We start from the raw sequence: 17718 nt of genomic DNA on the forward strand, positions 1-17718 counted from the left end.
AAGTTGTACTTGCTTGGGCTCTTGGATCACCAAGCACATAGCTCTTGGGAGCCTTTAATTAAAATATTCCCCTTCCTCCCTCGTTGGCTGAATCAGGAACTTATTTCTGGTACTAGAAATGAAGTGCTACCCAGTGTCCACATCCAGACGGCTGGAGGTCTGAAGGGGCCTGTGCCATCTATGAAGAGTGTGTGCTCTGCACATTGGAGATAATTACTCTTGACGGAGAAGGGCTTTGAAGTAGCTGCGGGAAGTCAATGAAAAGCACTATGGAGCCCCCACAAGAAAGGGTTCTTTTCTTCATTGAGTCTGCTGCTCACAGAGGGGTGACTGCACACGATCACTCATCTTTCCCTGTGGAAACAGGGTGTGGATGCCTGTGCCGCGCTCAGTACGTGTTCGTCCTGGGCCATCACAGTTCACAGGCTGTTAAATCAAGTCTGCTTTTATGAGCACACAGCTGCTCTTCTGTGGCTGCACTCAGAAGTAAGCCCTGTTAAAATGCATTACTTTTTAGAAGACTAGCAGAGTTTAACCCCCAAGGGCATCGGGAGCAGATGGAAGGTAGGATGCTGACATTCAGGAAGTGGCTGATGAAATGGTGAAAAAGGAAGCAGAGACCAAGAGCCAGAGGCTCCTCTAGACGTGGAAAGGGTTCTGGAAGCAGAACAGTCCTACAGTTTGGTTTCTGGATGTCAACATCCTGCTCTTTTCTGGAAGTTAAAAGATTCTTGGGTAAATAAATAAAATTCCAAATTTCGTATATTTGTGGTCTGAAAGAGACGGTGGAAAGTTCTGGTTCATACTTGGGGTAGATGTGATGTGGAAGCTGTATCTGGTCTTCTAATCAAGAGAAATTGATTTAAAAAATTGAGACTCTGTTGAGGGACACAGTCTTAGCTCCCTCGCTGCAAGAGAGGAAGCCTGAAGGTGTGGAGTCACTCGGTCACTCGTATTTTCCACCCAAGGAGACAGCGTTTCAAGTGCGGGTTCTAGGTGGCAGCTTATCCATCTGCCTTCCACAACACCTCTGGGGCATTCTACCCTCGTCCCTCGCTGCTTTCTTCTGCAGTTTATTTGCTGTGCTAGACAATGACCTTAAACTAGAAAACCTTGTATTGTTTTCAGATTGTTTCAGACCTATTATTCTTGCCTCTCTAATGAGATTGTTCACTTTTTTGTGAACATTGTGCTTTATTATTTTTTTAAATTTTTTGTTACTGCTTAGTACACCTGGTACATGGTAGGTGTTCAATAGGTAGGGGATCCCCATATAATTTGTTATCCAAATTGAAGCACTTTTGCGAGTAAAGTGGATGCTGATAGTTGTTATGCCGAGACCACTGATGCAAATTGGGACATAAGGCTAGTTTGCCAATAGACATTTGTAGAATGGAATGATTTATCCAATGATCCTCCCCATGATTCTTAACTTTTACACCTTTTCTTATCTCAGGAAACTTCCTACTGGGGCTCGAACAACTTCTCTCCCTTTTAAGGCCTTTTTACTGCAATTGTGCTTTCTGAAACCACATTCGATGTCTCATGACTTGTTTCCGGTTTATGAGCCATTCATTCTTCCCCACTCTTCTGGTTTGTTCAGCAGTACAATCTGCAGTGCTTCTTGCTGACCAAACTGTTGAAGACAGGCTCCCCCAAAGGTCATTCTAGCCAAGGTGGCTCAAGTTATACACCTGTTCCTGGATATTGGTGATTAAACCATCAGTCTCTGTTTTTAATAGGTTCATAATTTGGGGTGGGAGAAAATAGTTCCCGTTTGTTGGGGTCTCATTATATTCTGGGGACCTTCCTCCCTATCTCTAATTATCACAAAGTAATGCACTCTTTCAAAGCTTGTTCTGTGAAATATTAGATCTTTCAATGTGTTATTTGATATTATGTGAAAAAAGCTTTCCTTGATCAAGTAAATTTGAGAAATGACTATGTTAAAGTTAGAGGGTTCTTACCGTAAAACTCCCAGAAGAAAATATAGGCAGTATACTCTTTGACATTGGTCTTAGAAGAACCTTTTTCAATACCATGTCTACTCAGACAAGGGAACAAAAGAAAAAATAAACAAGTGGGACTTCATCAGACTAAAGAGCTTCTGCCAGGCAACGGAAACCAGGAAAAAAATGAAAAAACAACCTGCCAACTGGGAGAAAATATTTTCAAATCATATATCCAACAAGGGGTTAACTCCAAAATACATAAAAAACTCACACAACTCAACAACAAAAAAGCAAACCTGATCAAAAAATGGGCAGAGGATATGAACAGACATTTTTCCAAAGAAGATATACAGATGGCCAGCAGACACATGAAAAGATGTGCAACATCACTAATCATCAGGGAAATGCAAATCAAAACTACACTAAGATATCACCTTATACCCATTAGAATGGCTGTAATCACCAAGACAAAAGGTAACAAATGTTGGAGAGGATGTGGAGAAAAGGGAACCCTCATACTCTGCTGGTGGGAATGCAAACTGGTGCAGCCACTATGGAAAACAGTATGGAGATTTCTCAAAAAATTAAAAATAGAAATATCATATGATTGAGCTATCTCACTAGTGGGTATTTATCCAAAGAACTTGAAATCAACAATTCAAAGAGACTTATGCAGCCCTATGTTCATTGCAGCATTTTTCAGTATAGTCAAGAAGTGGAAGCAACCCAAATGCCCATCGACTGATGATTGGACAAAGAAGATGTGGTATATATATACAATGGAATACTGCTCAGCCATAAAAAAAGACAAAATTGTCCTGTTCGCAACAACATGGATGGAACTTGAAGGGACAGGGAAAGACGAACACTATGTGATTTCACTCATATGTGGAAGATAAACTAACACATGGATAAAGAGAACAGATTAGTGATTACCAGAGGGGAAGGGGCTGGTGGGAGTGGGCAAAAGGAGTAGAGGGGCACGTATGTATGATGATGGATAAAAACTAGACTATTGGTGGTGAGCACAATGCAGTCTGTACAGAAGCTGATAGATAATAATTTACACCTGAAACTATACAATGTTATAAACCAATATGACTTCAATAAAATAATTGGTAAAAAAAAGAGAGTGGTGACCCTGGGACAAATGCACTTTACTGAGTTTCTTTAATCAAGGTACATCTTCAATGAGTTAGTAGAATATTTATGCAGATTGTAATGACAAAACCAGGTACTCCAATTCTTCTTTTGTTTTCTAACATTTTTATTCCTTGGTTTTTAAGTGAAGAGATTGGTCCATATGACACCATTTAACGCTACACATGGGTTTAGTTGAAGAGTTTCTCATATCAAATTAGCACATATTTGTTGGTCATTAGGTATAAGGCAGGTGCCCCAATTTAATTCGGCATTTAATCCATTTAAACCATTTAATGCTCTCTTCCTCTCAAGTTGTGTGTGTGTGTGTTTTTTAAGTTAAGAACTGATCACGTTTAGTAAGAGGGATGGCGATGTTTTCAAACTTTAAGGCTTAATGCTGAAAGTGAAAATTCTGCCTTTGAAACATTATTTCTTCTGCTAAGTTAAATTTACAGTCAACTTGCAGAACTAACCTAATTTAGAGACATAATAAGTAGTTAGCAATGTGTTTTGAAAAGTGCTGGAACGGCTGCCTTTTTGAAAACACCTTCTACATCAAATGTTGTCTGAAAGTACCAACATTGCGCTCTCCTAACCCCTCCTTCTCTTTCTATCTCCCTCTTTCTATCATTCTTTTTCTTTGATAAATATTTCCTGAGTGCCTCTCCTGGTCCAGACACCATAAGAGTTGGGAGCTTGAGACATTGTCATAACATAGACATTTCCTTCCCCTAAGGAGCCCAGTGCCTAGCTAGGCAAAAAGACACCTAAAAACTTATGTGAATAGATTATATTGTTATAATAAAGGTGTGAATAAAGTACTGTGGGAACTCATAGAAAATTTCAAAAAAGACATAATATTTGAACTAAGTTGATGAATAATTAGGAGTTAAGGTTTAAAAAGATTAAATATTGCCCTCAACATTCAAATTACTTCTCAGATTTGAAAAGTTCAGAAAACATTTTTTAAGTACATATTGTATCACAGATACTGTGTTAGGAAATGGGGTATTAAGAAAACAAATAGGACTTGATTCCTTTCCTTGAGGAGCATATAGTCTCCTAGGAAGAAAAGGTTTATGGAATATGCATTTTTTAATACATTGTGAGAAGAGACACTTTACCTTATGGCAATAAGGGTGGGGCCAGGGAGGTTAGGGGTTGGGAGTCAAGGAAATTTATCCAGGGGAGGTAAACTTGTGCTAAATCTTTAAGGATAAACAAAGTTAGAGGGAAAAAAATGGTACCCGAAACTGATTCTAGCAGAGGATGACATGCTTCCTAGCAGTGGGGAAGTAATCTCTGCAAGGGTCCCTTTTCCCTACAGAGGTGGATGCAGGAGACATGATGGCCCACTGGTAAGCAGAGCGTATGCATGAGTGAGCCTTGGGATATGAAAAGAGAGGCCTCAGTTAGGGTAGGGGCTAGAGAGAGAACCCTAGTGGCCTGGAGACAGAGGAATTTGCCCTGACAGTCAAGCAGGAATAATAGAGGGGAGAGCAAACCACTGAGCAGCAGTACTGCAGGTGCAGTTGAAGTTGGTAGAAACAAGCTGAGGGGTCATTTTTAAGAACAGGTGAGCCTCAAATTCAATTTTAGGTTATTCATGTTGTATTGATATAAACCTTTGGCATTTCCCTGAACCTCCAGTAAAGTCTGCTCTGTAAGAAATGCCTTTTGATAGAAATCAAGGAAACGTGGCTGAATTCCACACTTGAGTTAGTGTGGAGCAGAAAGAAAGGAAGAATTGTAGAAGGTGATGTTGAGATTCTCCTCACACCAGGAATTGGAGAGCAGAGTGATCATGAGAGGATGAGTCCTGGGAAACACAGACATCCTGGGAAAGACGTGGCATGGGGGAAGGGTTGAAGTATCATCAGTGTTAGAATTGGAATGAGGGACATGAGGGGGAGAGAATATACAATGTTTTAATAATGAGCACCTTAATGTGAACTAGTTTATCTACTGATTGACTCCATGTCCTGAGCAATGTCAAGTATCAAAATCCAGGTATCTAGGAAAAGAAGGATCTCTGGAGAGAGTGGGCAGTGTGAAAAGATTGTAGGAACAAGGTGGGGATGACAGAGAGACTTCACCCTCTTCTCTCATATGTAGGGCAGGACTCCATGGGCCATCAACCACCCCTTGTGTCAGACTGGCATGTGCCAAGGAATTGAGCCCAGGGTCCCAGTTGTGGCCTCTGCAGGAAATTTGCCATTTCTGCTTAGAAAATTGTTTGATTTGCTTGTTTGCTTTTAACTATAATGAAATCAATATGATACACCTTAAGGGACTTTGATTGTCAATGAACTACTTTCATGATGCAGACTAGGTAATTTAGCTCTGTGCACCTAGGTTCAAGCTAGTTCTTGCGCCTAAACTGTGAAGGTCAATGTAATTATCTGGAAATTCTGAGCCTATTTCCTAGGCAATCTTGCCAATAAGGAATAAAGTTCACTGGCAATCAAGTAAGATTCTAACCGTTATCAATAGACAGCAATTTATCAACATGGGCATTTGGGCCAGGACTAGCATGCGGATTTAGCTCTATCCAAATAATTTTCATTTTGACCGCTCAATAATCACCTGATAGTTTGGTGTTAAATCCTGGAACTCTAAAATCAAGATCAAGCATCCAGATCTCCCTAGAGCGATTGATGCACCAAACACGCGCAAACACATTGTATGAGGAAGCTGGCACTTAGGGACATTAATGAAATTGGCTAAGATACTAAAGTATGATCCCTGGAGGTTATTGACTATGCAGTTCCCACGAGTCCAATCTTCGGAGGTAAATCAACACGTCCTGGTTTGAACGTAGACCACAGGTTGGAGCCTGCTCGTGCTTCATACTTGTTCATCTGAATCACAGCCTAAGAGCTCGGGGAGAATGGCCTATTAGCAGAGCCCACATAGGAAGTTGGGTTATGTGTTTCTATTTAATTCACCGAACATTTTTTGAATGCCAGAAGTTTTGTGGCATGCTTTATGGAATTAATTTGCCTTCATATGCAAGTTATTGTTCTTCCCTTTGATTTGCTCCAGTCCTGTGTTGCTAGTTGATTAGAATGCTGATTTTCCTTATCTGGATCTCTTGTAGATTCGAGGGACAAAGTATTTTATCTTTTAATAGATAATTAATTATATTTTGGTCTCAATTTGGGGTTTAACTATGCCTTTTTTTCTCTTTTGTAAATTGGCTTATAGCATTTTTAATGGCCTACTTAGTTCAAAGTTTTGTCAGATAGACAATGCTGTAATATGTAGATCCTCAGTTGTAGTGCAAGTTAAGTTTATATATTAATCAAAACGCAATACACTGAAAGGTTTGTGCTACTTTGGGATATAATGGCACACCTATAAGTACATTGTTCGTTTATCAGGTATTTCTTGCCAAGTCATGTGTTAGTTCTAGGCACTTGAAAGAATAGTAAAATGTGGTTTCCCATCCTTAAGAGATTCCACTATATAACAGAGGAGAAAAGAAAGTTAGCAAATGAGTGTGCTGTAGAGGGTGATGAATGAGTCACTAGAATTCATGGGAGAGCAAGTTCACTCTTGACTGGGGTCAGAGAGGTTGCTAGGCCTACGCCAGGGTTGGTGAACGTGAACTCCTCACTCCCTTGGTGGGCCCCAACTCCCTCCAAGGACAGATGCCCTTGTACAGGACACAGCCTGCACAACAGTGCCCTGTGGTCTTGCCTTCTGGTGGTTAAGTATGGCTTTGTGCAGGCAGCAATTTTGAGCTGAGCAAAAGGACTATAAAAATTTAGGAAGTGAAAGAAGAGCTTGGAGATGTGGTTTAAAGCCAGCTGTGGAGGGCTGTGAATTATAGGTACAGAAGTTCTATCTTAAATTTGTTTTAAAATGACCAAATAATATATACATATAAAAATGTAAACAATACTGCAACACTGACTGTCCCTTCCGTTTCCCAAAGCTCCCCCCCTTTTGCAGAGGTAATCATGCTAATTTGCACACACACACACACACACAACACACACCCCTACAGAATATATATCAATACATACATATACCCATGATTCTGTAAAAATTGTTCAATAACATTTAAAAAAATAACAATTTGTCTTTGCCATATTTCCATGTCATAATATCCATATCAATCTAATTTCTTCTGTTAAAACTTACATAAGCAACACACAAATATATTCTTTGTAAGATGTGTCGAATAAAAAATATACGACCTGGCCCGGCCCAGTGGCTTAGCAGCTAAGTGCATGTGCTCCGCCACTTGCGGCCCGGGTTCGGATCCCGGGCGCGCACCGAGGCACAGCTTCTCTGGCCATGCTGAGGCCGCGTCCCACATACAGCAAATGGAAGGATGTGCAACTATAACATACAACCGTCTACTGGGGCTTTGGGGAAAAACAAGGAAGAGGGTTGGCAATAGATGTTAGCTCAGAGCCGGTCTTCCTCAGCAAAATAAAAAAGAGGAGGATTAGAATGGATGTTAGCTCAGGGCTGATCTTCCTCACAAAAAAAAAAAAAATACATATATACGAGCAAACTGTTAAGGTCCCTCTTTACCCATTCTCGTTTTCCCAGATATAACTGCTGACAACATTTCATTGTGTATCTTTCTAGAGCTTTTAAGTGAACATACAGACAAGTATACTTTTATTTTTAACTATCTTGGAGAAATTTCCATATCACATCATGTAGGTCTAATATTCTTTCTAACTTTTGCATTTTATTCTACAGAATGGTTAAGATATAGTTTATTTAATGACTCTCTTATTGGCAGGCAATTATAACCCTAAAGGAGGGTGACTTTCCAAATAAAGCAACTCTTCTTGTTCTTTTTTTTTTATTGATGTTTTAATAGTTTATAACATTGTCACATTTTGGGTTGTACATTTTTGTTTGTCAATCACCATATATATGTCTCCCTTCACCCCTCACCCCCACCCCCTATCCCCATTGCCCGTGGTAACCACAATACAGTTTTCTCTGTCCATGTGTTTGTTTATATTCCACAGATGAGTGAGATCATACAGTGTTTGTCTTTCTCTTTCTGGCTTATTTCACTTAACATAATACCCTCCAGGCCCATCCATGTTGTTGCAAATGGGACTATTTTGTCTTTTTTTTATGGCTGAATAGTATTCCATGGTATATATATACCACATCTTCTTGATCCAGTCATCAGTCGAGGGACACTTAGGTTGCTTCCACTTCTTGGCTATGGTGAATAATGCTGCAATGAACATAGGGGTGCATAAGCCTCTTTGGATTGTTAATTTCAGGTTCATTGGATAGGTTCCCAGTATTGGGATAGCTGGATCATAGAGTATTTCTATTTTTAATTCTTTGAGGAATCTCCATACCGTTTTCCATAGAGGCTGCACCAGTTTGCATTCCCACCAGCTGTGTATGAGGGTTCCTGTTTCTCCACATCCTCTCCAACATTTGTCATTTTTTGTCTTGGTGATTATAGCCATTCTAACGGGCGTGAGGTGATATCTTAGTGTTGTTTTGATTTGCATTTCCCTGATGATTAAAGATGTTGAACATCTTTTCATGTGCCTATTGGCCATCTGTATATCTTCTTTGGAGAAGTGTCTGTTCATTTCCTCTGCCCATTTTTTGATCTGGTTGTTTGTTTTTTTGTTGTTCCGTTGTGTGAGTTCCTTATTTATTATGGAGATTAACTCCTTGTCAGATACATGTTTTGCAAATATTTTCTCCCAGCTGGTGGGTTGTCTGTTCATCTTGATTCTGGTTTTGTTTGCCTTCTAGAAGTTCTTTAATCTGATAAAGTCCCACTTGCTTATTCTTTCTTTAGGTTGCCTAGTCTGGGTAGGCATGTCATCTGAAAAGATTCCTTTATGACCAATGTCAAATAGTGTGTTGCCTATATTTTCTTCTATGAGTTTTATAATTTCAGGTCTCATTTTCAGGTCTTTGATCCATTTTGAGTTGATTTTTGTGAATGGCGATAGCAGATGGTCCACTTTCATTCTTTTGCATGTGGCTGTCCAGTTTTCCCAACACCACTTATTGAAAAGACTTTCCTTTTTCCATTGTATGTTCTTAGCTCCTTTGTCGAAAATTAGCTGTCCGTATATGTGTGGTTTTATTTCTGGGCTTTCAATTCTGTTCCATTGATCTGTGGGTCTGTTTTTGTACCAGTACCATGCTGTTTTGATTACTATTGCTTTGTAGTATGTTTTGAAGTCAGGGATTGTGATGCCTCCAGTTTTGTTCTTTTTTCTAAGGATTGCTTTAGCTATTTGGGCTCTTTTGTTGCCCCATATGAATTTTAGTATTCTTTTTTCTATTTCCGTGAAGAATGTCATTTGGATTCTGCTTGGGATTGCATTGAATCTGTAGATTGCTTTAGGTAATATAGACATTTTAACTATGTTTATTCTTCTAATCCATGTGCATGGGATGTCTTTCCATTTCTTTATGTCATTATCGATTTCTTTCAATAATGTCTTGTAGTTTTCATTGTATAGGTCTTTCACCTCCTTGGTAAGATTTATTCCTAGATATTTTATTCTTTTTGATGCAATTGTAAATGGTATTATCTTTTTGAGCTCTCTTTCTGTTAGTTGGTTATTAGCATACAGAAATGCAACTGATTTTTGTAGATTGATTTTGTACCCTGCAACTTTGCTGTAGTTGTTGATTATTTCTAATAGTTTTCCAATGGATACTTTAGGGTTTTCTATATATAAAATCATGTCATCTGCAAATAGTGAAAGTTTCACTTCTTCCTTGTCTATTTGGATTCCTTTTATTCCTTTTTCTTGCCTAATTGCTCTGGCCAAAACCTCCAGTACTATGTTGAATAAGAGTGGTGAGAGTGGGCAGCCCTGCCTCGTTCCTGTTCTCAGAGGAATGGCTTTCAGTCTTTCCTCGTTGAGTATGGTGTTGGCTGTGGGTTTGTCATAAATAGCCTTTATTATGTTGAGGTACTTTTCTTCTACACACATTTTCTTGAGAGTTTTTGTCATAAATGGATGTTGTATCTTGTCAAATGCCTTCTCTGCATCTATTGAGATGACCATGTGGTTTTTATTCTTTGTTTTGTTGACGTGGTGTAGCACATTGATTGATTTGCAGATGTTGAACCATCCTTGTGTCCCTGGTATAAATCCCAGTTGATCATGGTGTATGATCTTTTTAATGCATTGCTGTATTCGGTTTGCCAATATTTTTTTGAGGATTTTTGCATCTGTGTTCATCAGTGATATTGGCCTGTAATTTTCCTTCTTTGTGTTGTCCTTGTCTGGCTTTGGTATCAGGGTGATGTTGGCCTCGTAGAATGAATTAGGAAGTGTTCCATCTTCCTCTATGTTTTGGAATAGTTTGAGAAGGTTGTGTATTAAATCTTCTTTGAATGTTTGGTAAAATTCACCAGAGAAGCCATCTGGTCCTGGACTTTTATTTTTGGGGAGGTTTTTGATTATTATTTCAATCTCTTTACTTGTGATTGGTCTATTCAGATACTCCATTTCTTCTTGGTTCAGTTTTGGGAGGTTGTATGAGTCTAAGAATTTATCCATTTCTTCTAGATTGTCCAATTTGTTGGCATATAATTTCTCATAGTATTCTCTTATAATCCTTTGTATTTCCATGGTATCCATTGTAATTTCTCCTCTTTCCTTTCTAGTTTTATTTACTTGAGCCTTTTCTCTTTTTTTCTTAGTAAGCCTGGCTAAGGGTTTGTCAATTTTGTTTATCTTCTCAAAGAACCAACTCTTTGTTTCATTAATCCTTTCTACTGTTTTTTTGGTCTTAATTTCATTTATTTCTGCTCTGATTTTTGTTATTTCTATCCTTCTGCTGACTTTGGGCTTTGTTTGTTCTTCTTTTTCTAGTTCTGTTAGGTGTAATTTAAGGTTGCTTATTTGGGCTTTTTCTTGTTTGTTAAGGTGGGCTTGTATCACTATGAGTTTCCTTCTCAGGACCACTTTTGCTGCATCCCATATGATTTGGTATGGCATATTTTCATTTTCATTTATTTCCAGATATTTTTTGATGTCTCCTTTAATTTCATCAATGATCCATTTGTTGTTAGTAGCATGTTGTTTAATCTCTGCATTTTTGTCACTTTCCCAGTTTTTTTTCGTGGTTGATTTCCAGTTTCATAACATTATGGTCGGAAAAGATGCTTGTTATGATTTCAATCTTCTTAAATTTATTGAGGCTTGCTTTGTTTCCCAACATATGGTCTATCCTTGAGAATGTTCCATGCACGCTTGAGAAGAATGTGTTGTCCACTGTTTTTGGGTGGAGTGCTCTGTATATGTCTACTAGGTCCATCTCATCCAGTTTTTCATTTAAGTCCACTGTTTCTTTACTGACTTTTTGTCTGGATGATCTATCCATTGATGTAAGTGGGGTATTAAGATCCCCTACTATTATTGTGTTGTTGTTAATATCTCCTTTTAGGTTTGTTAATAGTTGCTTTATGTACATTGGTGCTCCTATGTTGGGTGCATATATATTTATAATTGATATGTCTTCTTGGTGGAGTGTTCCTTTATCATTATATATTTCCCTTCTTTGTCTCTCTTAACCTGTTTTATCCTGAAGTCTACTTTGTCTGATATGAGTATGGCAACACCAGCTTTCTTTTGTTTGCCATTAGCTTGGAGTATTGTCTTCCATCCTTTCACTCTGAGCCTGTGCTTGTCTTTAGAGCCGAGATGTGTTTCCTGGAGGCAGCATATTGTTGGTTCTTCCTTTTTAATCCATCCTGCCACTCTATATCTTTTGATTGGAGAGTTCGATCCATTTACATTTAGGGTAATTATTGATATATGAGGGCTTAATGTTGCTGTTTTGTCATTTATTTTCTGGTACTTTTGCATTTCCTTTGTTTCTTGTTCCATTTGTTTTGGAATGCCAATTCAGTTTGATTGTTCTGTCTTATGACTCTTCTAGTTTTCTCTTTGATTATCATATGTGATTCTGTTTTGATTATTTGTTTAGTGGTTACCTTGGGGTTTGTATAAAAAATCTTGTGTATGAGATAGTCCACTATCTGGTGGCCTCTTATTTCCTTATACTAAGTCAATTCAATCTCTTTCCTCTTACCCTTCTAAGTTGTTCTTGTTATACCTTATTCTATCTTGTGTTGTGGGTGTGTGTTTACAGTGATGAGGTTATATTTATTTTTGATGAATTCCTTCCTTTGATCTTTGATTTTGGTATTTAAGTGGTTGCTAACCTATTCCAGTAAAGATCTACTATTTTTCTGATTTTGTCTACTTATTTTTCTCCTTGCTCCAAGCTTTATATTCCTGTGTCGTCTTTTTTTCAGGCCTGAGGGCCTTCTTGAGTAGTTCTTGTAGTGGGGGCTCTTGTGACTATGAACTCTCTTAGCTTTTGTTTATCTGGGAAAGTTACTATTTCTCCATCATATTTGAAGGATATTTTTGCTGGATAAGGTATTCTTGGCTGAAAGTTTTTGTCTTTCAGTATTTTGAATATATCATTCCAGTCTCTCCTAGCCTGTAAAGCTTCTGTTGAGAAATCCGCTGAGAGCCTGATGGGAGTTCCTTTGTACATTATTTTTTGTTTTTGCCTAGCTGCCCCTAATATTGTTTCTTTGTCATTGACTTTAGCCAGCCTTACCACTATGTCGTGGAGTGGGCCTTTGCCTGTTGACGTATTTAGGTGACCTATTGGTTTCACTTACTGGTATTTCCTGCTCCTTTCCCAGATTTGGGAAGTTCTTAGCTATTATTTCCTTGAATAGGCTCTCTGTTCCTCTTTCCCTCTCTTCCTCCTCAGGAATCATATAATTCTTATGTTACATTTCATAATAGAGTCAGATATTTCTCGGAGACTTTCTTCATTTCTTTTTAGTCTTAGTTCTCTCTCCTCTTCCATCTGGAGCATATCTGTGTTCCTATCCTCTATAATGCTAATTCTTTCCTCCATATTGTCAACTCCATTCTTTAAAGATTCCAGATTCTCCTTTATCTCCTCCATTGTGATCTTTATCTCCATCAGTACTGATTGGTTTTTCTTTATGATTTCAATCTCTTTTGTGAAGAAACTCATAATCTCATTGAATTGTTTGTCTGTGTAATCTCGTATTTCGTTGAGTTTTTTTTATGATAGCTATTTTGAAATCTCTGTCATTTATGTTATGGATTTCTGTGTCTGAGATGGTTTCTGGGTGCTTGTCATTTTCCTCCTAGTCTGGTGATTTCATGTACTTTTGCATTGTGGTTCCTGTATTTGCTTTGTTTTTCCTCATCCTGGAAATATCTGGTTGCAATTTCCACCTGCCACCACCACGTGGGGGTTAAGGGCTGTGTAACCTGAGCCCCCTTTGCTTTGCCCTGGCTGCTTGCTGCGATCGGCCAGCTGCTTGGTCTGGTCTGGTTGGCTGAGCTGCAGTGTCTGGCATGCAGGGAGGGGGGGCTCTCTCTTTTGCCCTTTGGGTCCCTGGCATGGAGGTCTTCTTGCTCGCCCCTCATTATCTGCTCTCCTGGGGTGTTCAGATCTTGATGGTACCCCTGTATCAATTCTGATACAGAATTGTGTGGAGTTTCCCACTGGCTGAGAGAGCCCAAAGAGCTACAGTTTCCCCGCAGAGGGCCACCCCTCCCCCCTTTCTGGGAGCTGCATGGACCGGGATCGCTTATCTGATGGGGAGGGAGAGTTTTCCTTACCTCTCCCCACTTCCTCTGGGGGCCCCAGCACATTCCATTCTCAGATATACGGCAGTGTGGATCTTTCCGATCTTCCTTTTCACTGTCTAGGAGTCCATTGTTGGTCTGTGACTATTCCTTTTGTGGTTATCTTATTGGGTGAATTGTTTACCGGAAAGCTCACTCTGCCATGATGCTGACATCCCTCCTCTCATTCTTTTGATGGGAACATCCAAATATATACAGTTCTTTTGGTGGTACTGAATGCATAAACCTTTAGGGTAAAGATGAAGTAATCAAATGTTTACTTAAAATATTAATTTATTTATCCATAAATATTTAATATCATGCATATTTATAGAATAATACATTAACGTAGTACTTTATTTTTGTCATTCTTACATCACTGAGGAGCAATTTAATTCAAACTCTTCTAATGAGGTCTTCTAATCATTATCTGTCATTGAACCACTTTTTGGATCACTTGACACTTTTCTAGAAGACATCATCTTCATTTCTAAGTTGAGATATCACTCTTTTTAAACCCATTGGTGATGCCGTTACTTGACATCATTCACCAAGTTAAACCAAATGTGCCCGTTAGCAAAACATTAGGACAACTCTTTTTTTCATTATTCCTGTACGTATCTACTTAGTGAATTATTTTTTTAAGTCTCTTTTAAAAGGCGTGCTGTGACAGCCAACACTAGTAGTTGTAAGTCATACTCGAGGGAATGATTACGACATCTGTGTGAAAGTTTTCTGCCTTTCTCTCAGTCTCTCTAACTGATTAGAGTTTGTTTGGGCACATAGATCTTCTTTAAACAGTATTTCGTTGTTCAAAAGAAAGTGATTGAAAGGGCACAGACAAACATGAGAGAATTTGTGGGGCTCAATTACAAAACGACTATTCTGAGGGATGTTTTTGGGGACAGAAACATACCTCATATTTAGACATCTGTTTCTAAATTTTTCATACTTCATAATGTTGCATTAAACATTCCTGTGCATAGATCTTAGGGCACAGCTGCAAATATTCTTTTTAGGCAACATTCCTAGCAGTGAGGTTGCTCGGTCAGAGGAAAAGAGCATGAAAAAATTGGAAAGATATTGCCAAGAATGCATTCCTGAAAGACATCTCCAGTTTATACTGGAATTATACTGCTTAAGAATGCTCATTTTCTTAAAGCATTGCCAATACCTTTTACTATCAACCTGTAGTAGATTTGCCCCTCAGGTAGGCAAAAATAGTATTTCATTTTTGTTTTTGATTTGCTTTTTTCTGATTATTGATGAGATTAAACATCTTTAAAAATTTTTAATGACATTACTTTTTCTTGTGAATTGCCTGAAATTATGTCTATTTATCTATCTCTCATCAATATATCTATGCACATACACCTATACATGCACATTTTCTCATGAGAGTGTTTGACTTTCCTACTCATTTACAAAACGCCTTACATAATCTGGCTATTAATGCTTCGTCTGTTATATATCTTGCAAATATTTTATCCTAGTCTGTCACTTGTGTTTTGATTTAGTTTACAGTATCTTCTGTCACACAAAAGTTTTGAACTCTTATTAGGTCAAGTCAGTCTATTTTTTCTTTATGTTTTCTGAAACTTGTGCCTTACTTAAGACCTTTCCACTCTAATATCATAAAAATATTCTTTTATATATTTTTGTGTATTTTTATAATTTTTAATTCATTTATATCGTTAATGCATTTACTGTATGTCATGACGTAGGGCAAATGATGTTTGCCCTATTTTTTGCCAAACATCATTTTTCCAAACTTTCACTGAAACTTTAAATTTTCCAGTTATACTAACACTGTTTATATTGACTAGACCACCTTGTCTCCACTAACATGAAATGCTACCTTTATTATAAACTATGTATGTATCTACGGATCTTTTCTTGGACTCTATTTTCTGTTTTTGACTAGACATGATATTCTTTAATTATTACAACTATTAAATTACCATTCTAAGTCCCTCATCCTTGTTCTTCTTTTTAAGAATTTACTGACTCATATCTTTGGAAGCAAAGGAGTTTAGTGGCTAAAAGTGGAGACTCTGGGTCAGATCAGCTGGGATCAGAGGTAATACTTTGCCTCTTGCTCATTTCGTGATGTTGGACAAGTCGTTTAGCCTCTTTAAATCTCAATTTCCTTACTTGTGATGAGGATAATAGTGTTACAGTGAGGATTATAAGATAATTCATGTGACAGTGCACCAAAAATGTTAAATATCCCCAAATTTTAGCCATTTTTTTTATTATTGTGCATTTTCTTTACCATGTCAACTTTAGAACAAGCTTATCAAACTCTCTAAAAAATCTTCCTGTGATTTTGATTGTAATTGCTTTGACTTTGAACATTATTATGGGAGAATTGCATGTTTATAACTTTATCTTCTCCCATCTGGAACTTTTGTGTTTTTTTGTATATTTTTAAATTTTCTATTCTATCTCTTAGAAAATCTTATAATTTTGTTGGTATGAGTTTTATACATTTGTTATATTTTTCCTATTCATTTTATGGATTTTGTTGCAATTGTGAACAGGATCCTCTATATTTTCTAATTGGGTATTGTTTTTTTGGAAAGTTCTTGTTTTCTATCTTCTTTTTCTTAAGAGGGCCTCAGATAACCCCACGAGAAGTGTTAAAACCGTGATGGCCCTTCTAAATTGCTCCAAGTTAGAGTGGGGTCTGGGCCTTCACAGTCCTGTATTGACCAGTCATTGGATTCAGGCTGCCTTGGAAGAGGCCATGACCTTGCTTCAGGAGCTCTGGTCAGCCCAGGCACTCCTTGAAGAGAAGGCACACCTGAGGGCTGTCTGCCAGCAGCGCTTTTAGCAGCTAGGGGACTAAATCCTGTAATCTAAAGGGGGATCTGGGCAGTGCACCACAGGGTCCATTGCAATAACATTAACGTGTAGATTAATATCTTTTTTTTTAAACGTTTCTGGGATAATATATTGATTCTTATTTATTTATTTATTTGTTTGTTTATTTGCTGAGGAAGATTGGCCCTGAGCTAACATCCGTTGCCAATTTTCCTCTCTTTTTTCTTGAAGAAGATTGACCCCGAGCCAATATCTGTGCCAATCTTCCTCTATTTTCTGCATTTGTGGGATGCCACCAGGCATGGCCCATGAGTGGTGTGTAGGTCTGCACCCCCGAATGAACCCATGAAACCCTGGCCGCCAAAGCAGAGTGTGCAAACTTAACCACTACACCACTGGGCCAGCTACCATATTTATTTTTATTACTGATAAATTTGAACTTATTTCTACCATCTCTTTAATGCAGATAGTGACTGCTTTATCATCAGGGCACCTGCCTCTTCTGCCAGATCTTCGGAGGTTGGGTCTAACTAACTTAGCTCCTTTGAAAGATGCTTTTCTACTAATCACTCTGATAAACGTTCGAGGTATCCATTGGTCTGGTATTCATTGACCTTTTCATTAGAAGCTCTTGCATATGTTCCCATCTTCATAATAGTTGCCTTTACATATTGCGGGCTGTGGTTTTTTAGTCTTTACTCCTTTCAAGCTTTCAGAGATCTCTCAAAATTTCAGGTGAATGACTTAGTTTCTTATTTTTCTGAAATGTTGCAGCTTTATTTTCTTTTCAAAAGTATCTTTTCTGGCATTTCAGGGCATTTAATATGGGTAGGAGTGTAAATGTGTGTGTTCAGTTCAACATTTTGATCGAATCTCTTCTAATTCTTATTCTCTGTTCCGTAGCTTTCCATGGCTTGCCCGTATGTGTGTGCATATGCATATAAAAAAATATATATACACCTAATCATTCATCTATTGGTAGACATTTTAGTGATTTTCAAAATCTTACTGTTACAAATAATATTTCAGAATACATATGTTTACATACATTCACAAATATTTCTAAGATAGATCCTAGAAGTGAAATTATTGCACTAAAGATATATCTAATCAAAATGTTGATAGATACT

General features: G+C 38.0%; 1 protein-coding gene across 1 annotated transcript in view; it reads left to right on the forward strand.

Annotated features, from left to right (window-relative positions):
* LOC131405034 (cystathionine gamma-lyase-like) overlaps positions 1-16598 on the forward strand; it is a 59222-nt gene extending 42624 nt beyond the window's left edge. The window contains exon 12 of the mRNA XM_058540321.1: positions 16377-16598. Coding sequence (XP_058396304.1) covers positions 16377-16598 — 222 coding nt within the window. The remainder of the gene's footprint in view (positions 1-16376) is intronic.
* The last annotated feature ends 1120 nt before the right edge of the window (positions 16599-17718 follow it).

This window comes from Diceros bicornis, chromosome 4 (assembly GCF_020826845.1).
Source record: "Diceros bicornis minor isolate mBicDic1 chromosome 4, mDicBic1.mat.cur, whole genome shotgun sequence".
NCBI classification, from domain to species: Eukaryota; Metazoa; Chordata; class Mammalia; order Perissodactyla; family Rhinocerotidae; genus Diceros; species Diceros bicornis.